General features: G+C 51.2%; 1 protein-coding gene across 1 annotated transcript in view; it reads left to right on the top strand.

Moving 5' to 3' along the window:
* Nucleotides 1-12550, top strand: part of LOC142470187 (uncharacterized) — a 110203-nt gene extending 97653 nt beyond the window's left edge. Inside the window, exons 7-10 of the mRNA XM_075577164.1 lie at nucleotides 7103-7190; nucleotides 8932-9056; nucleotides 9369-9489; nucleotides 12452-12550. Coding sequence (XP_075433279.1) covers nucleotides 7103-7190; nucleotides 8932-9056; nucleotides 9369-9489; nucleotides 12452-12550 — 433 coding nt within the window. The remainder of the gene's footprint in view (nucleotides 1-7102; nucleotides 7191-8931; nucleotides 9057-9368; nucleotides 9490-12451) is intronic.
* Nucleotides 12551-12830: the final 280 nt, after the last annotated feature.

Here is a 12830-nt window from a genome sequence, read left to right as displayed (position 1 = left end):
CAGAACAGAACTCTTCAAATGCCTTCACAGGTAGAACTGCGATGCAGTTCAATGGGTTAATATCAGTTAATTGATCCTGTCCACATTAGAGTCTCACTTCCGCAGAGTAACGCAGACCTTTTACTGTATGCTTCACAAAGCCTATTAAATCTTTTAATGCATTCTTTCAAATCCCACAAAGACTTTAAGAAAATCCACATATCGGTAGCGAATGTGGAAAACATACTTGAGACTTCCGATATGCGGCAGGAGGAATGGTTTGTGCATTAACCTGAAGCTATAAAGTGTCTTTACTTAACATTACTCAACATCTCAAATACCAGATACAGAAGACCTAGAGGAAGATAGAAACGCAACCCAGTATCTCCTTTCATAACCCGCTGGTGGCAAAGTGTGATATGTGTTGTGACATCTCTCCCCTCCTCACTACGAACACACGCGAGTACTAATTAATGCTTATTTGTATCACTAACATAATTTAACACGCCGTTTTTGTGTATGAGAATGACTATCTCTGCCCATTCGTGAATACGCCATTCGTGAATACGCCATTCGTGAATACATTATTGCCGTTATCCCGTTTTTTTAAACGCCGCGATATCCACCTTTAGTGACTCTAGCCTATCGCTTCTGGGTGACTCGTGCAAATGATGCTCTGAGTGATTAAGGCTGCGCTTATAGTGACAGCGACACTGACGTCACGCTACGGTCGCTGGAAAAATCAATTTGAAGTGACTTCTGGCGATCGCGACCAATCCGTCGCTCCGTCGCATCGCTCCTACTATAAGCGCACGCGACGGCTTCAATACATTTGTTTTGAAGCGACGGCGCATCGCTGTTTCCGGCACTATAAATGCAGCCTTAGTAACGTGTATTCTGGGATCATTGCTAGGGTAGAGTAATATATTCTGGGATCATTGCTAGGGTAGAGTAATATATTCTGGGATCATTGCTAGGGTAGAGTAATATATTCTGGGATCATTGCTAGGGTAGAGTAATATATTCTGGGATCATTGCTAGGGTAGAGTAGTGTATTCTGGGATTATTGCTAGGGTAGAGTAATGTATTCTGGGATCATTGCTAGGGTAGAGTAATATATTCTGGGATCATTGCTAGGGTAGAGTAAGGTGTTCTGGGATTATTGCTAGGGTAGAGTAAGGTGTTCTGTGATCATTGCTAGGGTAGAGTAATATATTCTGGGATCATTGCTAGGGTAGAGTAATATATTCTGGGATCATTGCTAGGGTAGAGTAATATATTCTGGGATCATTGCTAGGGTAGAGTAATGTATTCTGGGATCATTGCTAGGGTAGAGTAAAGTGTTCTGGGATTATTGCTAGGGTAGAGTAAGGTGTTCTGGGATTATTGCTAGGGTAGAGTAATGTATTCTGGGATCATTGCTAGGGTAGAGTAAAGTGTTCTGGGATCATTGCTAGGGTAGAGTAATGTATACTGGGATCATTGCTAGGGTAGAGTAAGGTGTTCTGTGATCATTGCTAGGGTAGAGTAATGTGTTCTGGGATCATTGCTAGGGTAGAGTAAAGTGTTCTGGGATCATTGCTAGGGTAGAGTAATGTATACTGGGATCATTGCTAGGGTAGAGTAAGGTGTTCTGTGATCATTGCTAGGGTAGAGTAATGTGTTCTGGGATCATTGCTAGGGTAGAGTAATGTATACTGGGATCATTGCTAGGGTAGAGTAAAGTGTTCTGGGATCATTGCTAGGGTAGAGTAATGTATACTGGGATCATTGCTAGGGTAGAGTAAGGTGTTATGTGATCATTGCTAGGGTAGAGTAATGTATTCTGGGATCATTGCTAGGGTAGAGTAATGTATTCTGGGATCATTGCTAGGGTAGAGTAATATATTCTGGGATTATTGCTAGGGTAGAGTAATATATTCTGGGATCATTGCTAGGGTAGAGTAATGTATTCTGGGATCATTGCTAGGGTAGAGTAAGGTGTTCTGTGATCATTGCTAGGGTAGAGTAATATATTCTGGGATCATTGCTAGGGTAGAGTAATATATTCTGGGATCATTGCTAGGGTAGAGTAATATATTCTGGGATCATTGCTAGGGTAGAGTAATGTATTCTGGGATCATTGCTAGGGTAGAGTAATATATTCTGGGATCATTGCTAGGGTAGAGTAATGTATTCTGGGATCATTGCTAGGGTAGAGTAATGTGTTCTGGGATTATTGCTAGGGTAGAGTAAAGTGTTCTGGGATTATTGCTAGGGTAGAGTAAGGTGTTCTGGGATTATTGCTAGGGTAGAGTAATGTATTCTGGGATCATTGCTAGGGTAGAGTAAAGTGTTCTGGGATCATTGCTAGGGTAGAGTAATGTATACTGGGATCATTGCTAGGGTAGAGTAAGGTGTTCTGTGATCATTGCTAGGGTAGAGTAATGTGTTCTGGGATCATTGCTAGGGTAGAGTAAAGTGTTCTGGGATCATTGCTAGGGTAGAGTAATGTATACTGGGATCATTGCTAGGGTAGAGTAAGGTGTTCTGTGATCATTGCTAGGGTAGAGTAATGTGTTCTGGGATCATTGCTAGGGTAGAGTAATGTATACTGGGATCATTGCTAGGGTAGAGTAAAGTGTTCTGGGATCATTGCTAGGGTAGAGTAATGTATACTGGGATCATTGCTAGGGTAGAGTAAGGTGTTATGTGATCATTGCTAGGGTAGAGTAATGTATTCTGGGATCATTGCTAGGGTAGAGTAATGTATTCTGGGATCATTGCTAGGGTAGAGTAATATATTCTGGGATTATTGCTAGGGTAGAGTAATATATTCTGGGATTATTGCTAGGGTAGAGTAATATATTCTGGGATCATTGCTAGGGTAGAGTAAAGTGTTCTGGGATTATTGCTAGGGTAGAGTAATGTATTCTGGGATCATTGCTAGGGTAGAGTAAAGTGTTCTGGGATTATTGCTAGGGTAGAGTAAAGTGTTCTGGGATCATTGCTAGGGTAGAGTAATGTATACTGGGATAATTGCTAGGGTAGAGTAAGGTGTTCTGTGATCATTGCTAGGGTAGAGTAATGTATTCTGGGATCATTGCTAGGGTAGAGTAATGTATTCTGGGATCATTGCTAGGGTAGAGTAAGGTGTTCTGGGATTATTGCTAGGGTAGAGTAATGTATTCTGGGATCATTGCTAGGGTAGAGTAATATATTCTGGGATCATTGCTAGGGTAGAGTAATGTATTCTGTGATTATTGCTAGGGTAGAGTAATGTATTCTGGGATCATTGCTAGGGTAGAGTAATGTATTCTGGGATTATTGCTAGGGTAGAGTAATGTATTCTGGGATTATTGCTAGGGTAGAGTAATGTATTCTGGGATCATTGCTAGGGTAGAGTAATATATTCTGGGATCATTGCTAGGGTAGAGTAAGGTGTTCTGGGATTATTGCTAGGGTAGAGTAATGTATTCTGGGATTATTGCTAGGGTAGAGTAAGGTGTTCTGGGATTATTGCTAGGGTAGAGTAATGTGTTCTGGGATTATTGCTAGGGTAGAGTAATGTATTCTGGGATTATTGCTAGGGTAGAGTAAGGTGTTCTGGGATTCTTGCTAGGGTAGAGTAATGTGTTCTGGGATTATTGCTAGTGTAGAGTAAGGTGTTCTGGGATCATTGCTAGGGTAGAGTAATATATTCTGGGATCATTGCTAGGGTAGAGTAATGTGTTCTGGGATTATTGTTAGGGTAGAGTAAGGTGTTCTGGGATCATTGCTAGGGTAGAGTAAGGTGTTCTGGGATCATTGCTAGGGTAGAGTAAGGTGTTCTGGGATCATTGCTAGGGTAGAGTAAGGTGTTCTGGGATTATTGCTAGGGTAGAGTAATGTGCTCTTGGGTTCGTGCTGGAGTAGAACAAGGTGCTATGGGTCCATGTTAGAGTAAGGTGCTCTGTGGTCTATACTGGAGTAGAACAAGGTGCTCTAAGGTCCATGCTGGAGTAGAACAAGGTGCTCTGAGGTCCGTGCTAAATTAATGTGCTCTGTGGTCCATGCTGGAGTAGAACAAGATCCTCTGGGGTCTGTGCTAGTGTAGCGCAAGGTGCTTTATGGTCCGTGCTGGAGTAGAACAAGGTGCTCTGTGGTCCATACTAGAGTAAAGAGCTCTCTGGTCCATGCTAGGGTAAGGAGCTCTGTGGTCCATGGAAGAGTAAGGAGCTCTGTGTTCCGTGCTAGAGTAAGGAGCTCTGTGGTCAGTGCTAGAGTAAGGAGCTCTGTGTTCCGTGCTAGAGTAAGGAGCTCTGTGGTCAGTGATAGAGTAAGGAGCTCTGTGTTCCGTGCTAGAGTAAGGAGCTCTGTGTTCCATGCTAGAGTAGAGCTCTGTGGTCAGTGCTAGAGTAAGGTGCTCTGTTCCGTGCTAGAGTAAGGAGCTCTGTGTTCCATGCTAGAGTAAGGAGCTCTATGGTCCGTGCTAGAGTAAGGAGCTCTGTGGTCAGTGCTAGAGTAAGGAGCTCTGTGGTCCATGCTAGGGTAAGGAGCTCTGTGGTCCGTGCTAGCGTAAGGAGCTGTGTGGTCAGTGCTAGAGTAAGGATCCCTGTGGTCTGTGCTAGAGTAAGGAGCTCTGTGGTCCGTGCTAGAGTAAGGAGCTCTGTGGTCTGTGCTAGAGTAAGGAGCTCTGTGGTCCGTGCTAGAGTAAGGAGCTCTGTGGTCAGTGCTAGAGTAAGGTGCTCTGTGTTCCGTGCTAGAGTAAGGAGCTCTGTGTTCCATGCTAGAGTAAGGAGCTCTATGGTCCGTGCTAGAGTAAGGAGCTCTGTGGTCAGTGCTAAAGTAAGGAGCTCTGTGGTCCATGCTAGGGTAAGGAGCTCTGTGGTCCGTGCTAGCGTAAGGAGCTGTGTGGTCAGTGCTAGAGTAAGGAGCTCTGTGGTCTGTGCTAGAGTAAGGAGCTCTGTGGTCCGTGCTAGAGTAAGGAGCTCTGTGGTCCGTGCTAGAGTAAGGCGCTCTGTGGTCCGTGCTAGAGTAAGGAGCTCTGTGGTCCGTGCTAGAGTAAGGAGCTCTGTGGTCCGTGCTAGAGTAAGGAGCTCTATGTTCCGTGCTAGAGTAAGGAGCTATGTGGTCCATGCAAGAGTAAGGAGCTCTGTGGTCCGTGCTAGAGTAAGGAGCTCTGTGGTCCGTGCTAGAGTAAGGAGCTCTGTAGTCCGTGCTAGAGTAAGGAGCTCTGTGGTCCGTGCTAGAGTAAGGAGCTCTGTGGTCTGTGCTAGAGTAAGGAGCTCTGTGTTCCATGCTAGAGTAAGGAGCTCTGTGGTCCATGCTAGAGTAAGGAGCTCTGTGGTCCGTGCTAGAGTAAGGAGCTCTCTGGTCCATGCTAGAGTAAGGAGCTCTGTGGTCCTTGCTAGCGTAAGGACCTGTGTGGTCAGTGCTAGAGTAAGGAGCTCTGTGTTCCGTGCTAGAGTAAGGAGCTCTGTGTTCCGTGCCAGAGTAAGGAGCTCTGTGGTCCGTGCTAGAGTAAGGGGCTCTCTGGTCCGTGCTAGAGTAAGGAGCTCTGGGTTCCGTGCTAGAGTAAGGAGCTCTGTAGTCCGTGCTAGAGTAAGGAGCTCTGTGTTCCGTGCTAGGGTAAGGAGCTCTGCGTTCCGTGCTAGAGTAAGGAGCTCTGTGTTCCGTGCTAGGGTAGAACCCTTTGCCATGAAGTCAGAGCACGCGTCACATGTAACAGAGAGAGCCCTGAAGCCTGAGTTTTCTTTGCCAGTCTGCAGCCAGAAATCAGACAGGAAATCTTCCTCTTATTTATTTGTCTATTACTGTTCAGGATGAAATGCAATATAACTCGTTAATGAAATTCCTTCCAGGATGAGAGAATCTCTTATCAAGATTAAGCATGATAGGATTTTCTTTTTTACACCAAACTAATAAAACAAGAAAAATGACAGCTTTTTCCCTTCCTGTCTGCTTTGTGTGGGGGAACATTACCCAGTGTTCAGTAAACAAGTTCTCAAGGGAAGTTCAAACAGTCTGTAACGTGAAAGGTCTCTCGTGGTTTTAATTAAGTGCCAAACATCCAGGCTCCCGCCGGCCCAGTGCGGCTGCCAATAAACCAATTGAACTGTAAGCTCTTCAGACAATGGGATTCCATTTCGAATGCCTGTGCAGCTTTCATGTTTCACTGTATAAGACATTACAGTATTCTGTTATTCTTACTGTTAGCAGCTGCTATCTTTTTATCATGACGTTTTGTCCTGTTCTCAATCCTTTTTAGAGAAACTGTGCAAAATTGCAAGTAGTTCCCCTCGCCTTCGCCCCCCCCCCCCCCCCCCCCAAAATGATCTCTGATTAGTATAGTTTGGAAAATGGGAATAGGAAGCCAGGACTGGTTTAGCATCACACTTACCAGGAATGCCAGATTTAAAACTCTATATCAGAGCATGGGAGGCCAACTCCAGTCCTCAAGGGCCACTAACAGGTCAGGTTATCCCTGCTTCAGCACAGGTGGCTCAATCGGGCCCTGCTTCAGCACAGGTGGCTCAGCAGCTGTCTTCGAATTGAGCCACCTGTGCTGAAGCAGGGATATCCTTAAAACCTGACCTGTGTGGCCCTTGAGGACTGGAGTCGGCCTCTCATGCTCTGGATGTGAGCTGTAATGAATGCATGATATCGATACCTGTATCTCTGTCCCTCATCCTGGTTTTGCTACACACGGGGCACTGTGCGCGCTGACGCTATTGCGTCAAAAAACGTGCATTTCTGTCTAAAATACGACATATTTATTAAGTGTATTTCTATGGTTTTAGAATTTTGTGCTAGTTTTCTGCACTAAAGACGGTGACGCAGAAAACCATTAAGAATTCCGCCACGAAAAGCCGCACATGTTTATAACGCACAGACCGGTGCCAATATACAAATGTAACTCCGCCCCTAACTCCTCCCACTCGCTCCGTAAATCCATCAGCGCGTCGCCGGCAGGCTCAGACATATCCCCCAAAATGGCGCATCTAAGATGAATACGCAGCCGCTGCCTGGCGCAGGTATATTTCAGCGGGAGATGCGACAAAATAAGGACTTTTCGCCAACACTTTGCGTCTGATCCGTCGAGCCCAGAGACGCCATGCTGGATTTCTAACGCTTCTCCCCCCCCCCCCCTGTCTGTTTCTAGGAAATCCAAGGAGAAAATCATTGAACTTACCCTGCTGTCCACAAGGAGGCGATACCGCAGCTGTGGGGTGGGGAGGTACATGCTCCAGGTCCGTATACGACCCATATTATACACAAGAAGCACGCACATATATACGGCGCGATGGGAGGAGTTTCTCCGCGCACGCGTAATGGGCTCCAGCGCTTTTAATATCATTTTCCTGTTCCTTTCTTGCCACCTCTGGCCTTTTTTATTTTGACCCCTTCTCCGCGAACGAGTTAACCCACGGGGTTCTCAGCTCCAGTCCTCAAGACCCCCCAACAGGTCAGGTTTTCAGGATATCCCTGGTTCAGCACAGGTGGCTCAGTCGAAGCTGATTGAGCCACCTGTGCTGAAGCTGGGACTGATTGAGCCACCTGTGCTGAAGCTGGGATATCCTGAAACCTGACCTGTTGGGGGGGGAGAGGGGCTTGAGGACTGGAGTTGAGCCTGCCCCCCCCCTCTCTGCTCTGCCCCCCCCTCTCTGCCCTGCCCCCCCCCTCTCTGCCCTGCCCCCCCCCCTGTCCAGCCCTGCCCCCCCCCTGTCCTGCCCTGCCCCCCCCTGTCCTGCCCTGCCCCCCCCCTGCCCTGCCCTGCCCCCCCCCCCTGTCCTGCACTGCCCCCCCCCTGTCCTGCCCTGCCCCCCCCTGTCCTGCCCTGCCCCCCCCTCTGTCCTGCCCTGCCCCCCCCCTGTCCTGCCCTGCCCCCCCCTCTGTCCTGCCCTGCCCCCCCCTCTGTCCTGCCCTGCCCCCCCCCCCCCTGCCCTGCCCTGCCCCCCCCCTGTCCTGCCCTGCCCCCCCCCCCTGTCCTGCCCTGCCCCCCCCCTGTCCTGCCCTGCCCCCCCCCTGTCCTGCCCTGCCCCCCCCCTGTCCTGCCCTGCCCTGTCCCCCCCTCTGTCCTGCCCTGCCCCCCCCTCTGTCCTGCCCTGCCCCCCCCGGATTAAGCAAAGTGTGAACTGGCATGAACTTCTGCGCCTGAGAAACGTGCATGCTGTATCTGAAACTGGAGAGCCATTTGGTAGGTGATAATGGGGTGTCAGATTTTCACATGCGGGGTGACAGTGCTGGAATTAGGGAGTAATCTTTATTTACAGTGCATTTCCTAGCCTATTGTGCCCCCTAGTGTTAATGTGTTGTATCCCAGTGGCAGCCCAATACCTTCTCACCCACTCTGACAGCCCATTGTACTGTATAATTCCGCTCTGATCACTGCAGCTTTGGAATCGCCGCTGCGTTAGCTAGATGCCATCCTCTGACCAGCTGCCATGAACTCTGCAGGTGTTATATATTCCAGAATATTTGGGATTGTACATTTCGCTGTAAGACTTGCACAACGAAATATGCAAAGGTATGAAGTGCGGTACGTTTATGAAACATCCTTCAAATATGGCAGAGAAGACTGAGTAAAAATGATTTACAATCCTAACATTTTGATTTGTGGCGTTTTAGAGCCATGTTTACTAAGTGGTGCTAAGCCTAGAACCCCCCCCCCCCAATCCCCCCATGGTGATTTACAAAGTCACATTTCCTTATTCCCTGGGAGAATTATCACACGTCACCCGTCTGTCCCTGAACCTTAAACCAGAGTCTAGAGAGATCCCCAAATCATGGCAACATCCAATATGTCAGCCATCTTTAAAATCCCCTAGCCAACACTTTTTTTTTGTATGAATTAACGCTGAATCTCGTGCGCTAACTCTTACTCCAATATGTGAAAAGCGACCCAATATTTTGTGTTTCCTCATACACCGCCTGATCCGGGAGTGTTAATGCTGGGCCGCTGGTAAAACATCCCCGTTTCCTCTCCTCCAGATGCTGAAGGATACATCCGTGGTGGGTTTCTACGATGCCATCGTGACCCACGCCGAGAGCGAAGCAGTGAAGTTCTTCTTGGCCTGCGGATTTTCTGACGACATCCTGCTCAACAGCAAGTTCAGGTAACAGGGCACGTTACCTGTGCCCCACGTGGGGGGTGTCTCCCGTACACATTCAGTGGCCCCATGGACCTCCGTGCCACCCTCTTACACACATTAGCTGCCCCTATAGGCCTCGCTGGAATCCGAAATCTCCCTGGTTAGTGTATGGGCAGGCGGGACCCATAATTAATATCGCAGTACTGCTTGTTTTTTGGATAAGCAGCTAATTAAGGTCAGTAAAGTCAGGCTGCAGAGAAGGACACAGCCTGTATGAAGCCTGCTGACCGCTGGGATCAGCCCTGACCTCTGCCCTGTGTGTCTCGGTTTTTGCAGTGACCTTGAGGAGGATTGGACGAACACAACCACGATGAGTTATTTCCCTCCTTTCTGCACAGGTGAGAGCCCAACTCCAGACACCGCCCTATCCTTACGCGTGTACCTCTCCCTGCGCTCTGTATCCCTACGCGTGTACCTCCCCCTGCACTCTGTATCCCTACGCGTGTACCTCTCCCTGCGCTCTGTATCCTTACGCGTGTACCTCTCCCTGCGCTCTGTAACCCTACGCGTGTACCTCTCCCTTCGCTCTGTATGCCTACGCGTGTACCTCTCCCTGTGCTCTGTATCCCTACGCGTGTACCTCTCCCTGCGCTCTGTATCCTTACGCGTGTACCTCTCCGCGCGCTCTGTATCCCTACGCGTGTACCTCTCCCTGCGCTCTGTATCCCTACGCGTGTACCTCCCCCTGCACTCTGTATCCCTACGCGTGTACCTCTCCCTGCGCTCTGTATCCTTACGCGTGTACCTCTCCCTGCGCTCTGTATCCCTACGCGTGTACCTCTCCCTACGCTCTGTATGCCTACGCGTGTACCTCTCCCTGTGCTCTGTATCCCTACGCGTGTACCTCTCCCTGCGCTCTGTATCCTTACGCGTGTACCTCTCCGCGCGCTCTGTATCCCTACGCGTGTACCTCTCCCTGCGCTCTGTATCCCTACGCGTGTACCTCTCCCCGCGCTCTGTATCCCTACGCGTGTACCTCTCCCTGCGCTCTGTATCCTTACGCGTGTACCTCTCCCTGCGCTCTGTATCCCTACGTGTGTACCTCACCCTGCGCTCTGTATCCCTACGCGTGTACCTCTCCCTGCGCTCTGTATCCCTACGCGTGTACCTATCCCTGCGCTCTGTATCCCTACGCGTGTACCTCTCCCTGCGCTCTGTATCCCTACGCGTGTTCCTCTCCCTGCGCTCTGTATCCCTACGCGTGTACCTCTCCCTGCGCTCTGTATCCCTACGCGTGTACCTCTCCCTGCGCTCTGTATCCCTACGCGTGTACCTCTCCCTGCGCTCTGTATCCCTACGCGTGTACCTTTCCCCGCGCTCTGTATCCCACCGCGTGTACCTCTCCCTGCGCTCTGTATCACTACGCGTGTACCTCTCCCTGCGCTCTGCATCCCTACGCGTGTACCTCTCCCTTTGCGCTCTGTATCCCTACGCGTGTACCTCTCCCCGCGCTCTGTATCCCTACGCGTGTACCTCTCCCTGCGCTCTGTATCCCTACGCGTGTACCTCTCCCTGTGCTCTGTATCCCTACGCGTGTACCTCTCCCTGCGCTCTGTATCCCTACGCGTGTACCTCTCCCTGCGCTCTGTATCCCTACGCGTGTACCTCTCCCTGCGCTCTGTATCCCTACGCGTGTACCTCTCCCTGCGCTCTGTATCCCTACGCGTGTACCTCTCCCTGCGCTCTGTATCCCTACGCGTGTACCTCTCCCCGCGCTCTGTATCCCTACGCGTGTACCTCTCCCCGCGCTCTGTATCCCTACGCGTGTACCTCTCCCTGCGCTCTGTATCCCCTACGCGTGTACCTCTCCCTGCGCTCTGTATCCCTACGCGTGTACCTCTCCCCCGCGCTCTGTATCCCTACGCGTGTACCCTCTCCCTGCGCTCTGTATCCCTACGCGTGTACCTCTCCCTGCGCTCTGTATCCCTACCCGTGTACCTATCCACGCGCTCTGTATCCCTACGCGTGTACCTCTCCCCGCGCTCTGTATCCCTACGCGTGTACCTCTCCCTGCGCTCTGTATCCCTACGCGTGTACCTCTCCCTGCGCTCTGTATCCCTACGCGTGTACCTCTCCCCGCGCTCTGTATCCCTACGTGTGTACCTCTCCCCGCGCTCTGTATCCCTACGTGTGTACCTCTCCCCGCGCTCTGTATCACTACGCGTGTACCTCTCCCTGCGCTCTGTATCCCTACGCGTGTACCTCTCCCTGTGCTCTGTATCCTTACGCGTGTACCTCTCCCTGCGCTCTGTATCCCTACCCGTGTACCTCTCCCCGCGCTCTGTATCCCTACGCGTGTACCTCTCCCTGCGCTCTGTATCACTACGCATGTACCTCTCCCTGCGCTCTGTATCCTTACGCGTGTACCTCTCCCTGTGCTCTGTATCCCTACGCGTGTACCTCTCCCTGCCCTCTGTATCCCCTACGCGTGTACCTCTCCCTGCGCTCTGTATCCCTACGCGTGTACCTCTCCCTGCGCTCTGTATCCCTACGCGTGTACCTCTCCCCTGCGCTCTGTATCCCTACGCGTGTACCTCTCCCTGCGCTCTGTATCCCTACGCGTGTACCTCTCCCTGCGCTCTGTATCCCTACGCGTGTACCTCTCCCTGCGCTCTGTATCCCTACGCGTGTACCTCTCCCTGCGCTCTGTATCCCTACGCGTGTACCTCTCCCTGCGCTCTGTATCCCTACGCGTGTACCTCTCCCTGCGCTCTGTATCCCTACGCGTGTACCTCTCCCTGCGCTCTGTATCCCTACGCGTGTACCTCTCCCTGCGCTCTGTATCCCTACGCGTGTACCTCTCCCCGCGCTCTGTATCCCTACGCGTGTACCTCTCCCCGCGCTCTGTATCCCTACGCGTGTACCTCTCCCTGCGCTCTGTATCCCTACTCGTGTACCTCTCCCCGCGCTCTGTATCACTACGCGTGTACCTCTCCCCGCGCTCTGTATCCCTACGCGTGTACCTCTCCCCGCGCTCTGTATCCCTACGCGTGTACCTCTCCCTGCGCTCTGTATCCTTACGCGTGTACCTCTCCCTGCGCTCTGTATCCCTACGCGTGTACCTCTCCCTGCGCTCTGTATCCCTACGCGTGTACCTCTCCCTGCGCTCTGTATCCCTACGCGTGTACCTCTCCCTGCGCTCTGTATCCCTACGCGTGTACCTCTCCCTGCGCTCTGTATCCCTACGCGTGTACCTCTCCCTGCGCTCTGTATCCCTACGCGTGTACCTCTCCCCGCGCTCTGTATCCCTACGCGTGTACCTCTCCCCGCGCTCTGTATACCTACGCGTGTACCTCTCCCTGCGCTCTGTATCCCTACGCGTGTACCTCTCCCCGCGCTCTGTATCCCTACGCGTGTAGCTCTCCCCGCGCTCTGTATACCTACGCGTGTACCTCTCCCCGTGCTCTGTATCCCTACGCGTGTACCTCTCCCCGCGCTCTGTATCCCTACGCGTGTAGCTCTCCCCGCGCTCTGTATCCCTACGCGTGTACCTCTCCCTGCGCTCTGTATCCCTACGCGTGTACCTCTCCCTGCGCTCTGTATCCCTACGCGTGTACCTCTCCCTGCGCTCTGTATCCCTACGCGTGTACCTCTCCCTGCGCTCTGTATCCCTACGCGTGTACCTCTCCCTGCGCTCTGTATCCCTACGCGTGTACCTCTCCCTGCGCTCTGTATCCCTACGCGTGTTCCTCTCCCTGCGCTCTGTATCCCTACAGCGTGTACCTCTCCCTGCGCTCT

This window comes from Ascaphus truei, chromosome 19 (assembly GCF_040206685.1).
Source record: "Ascaphus truei isolate aAscTru1 chromosome 19, aAscTru1.hap1, whole genome shotgun sequence".
Lineage (NCBI taxonomy): Eukaryota > Metazoa > Chordata > Amphibia > Anura > Ascaphidae > Ascaphus > Ascaphus truei.
This window is presented reverse-complemented; position numbering and strand designations above follow the sequence as displayed.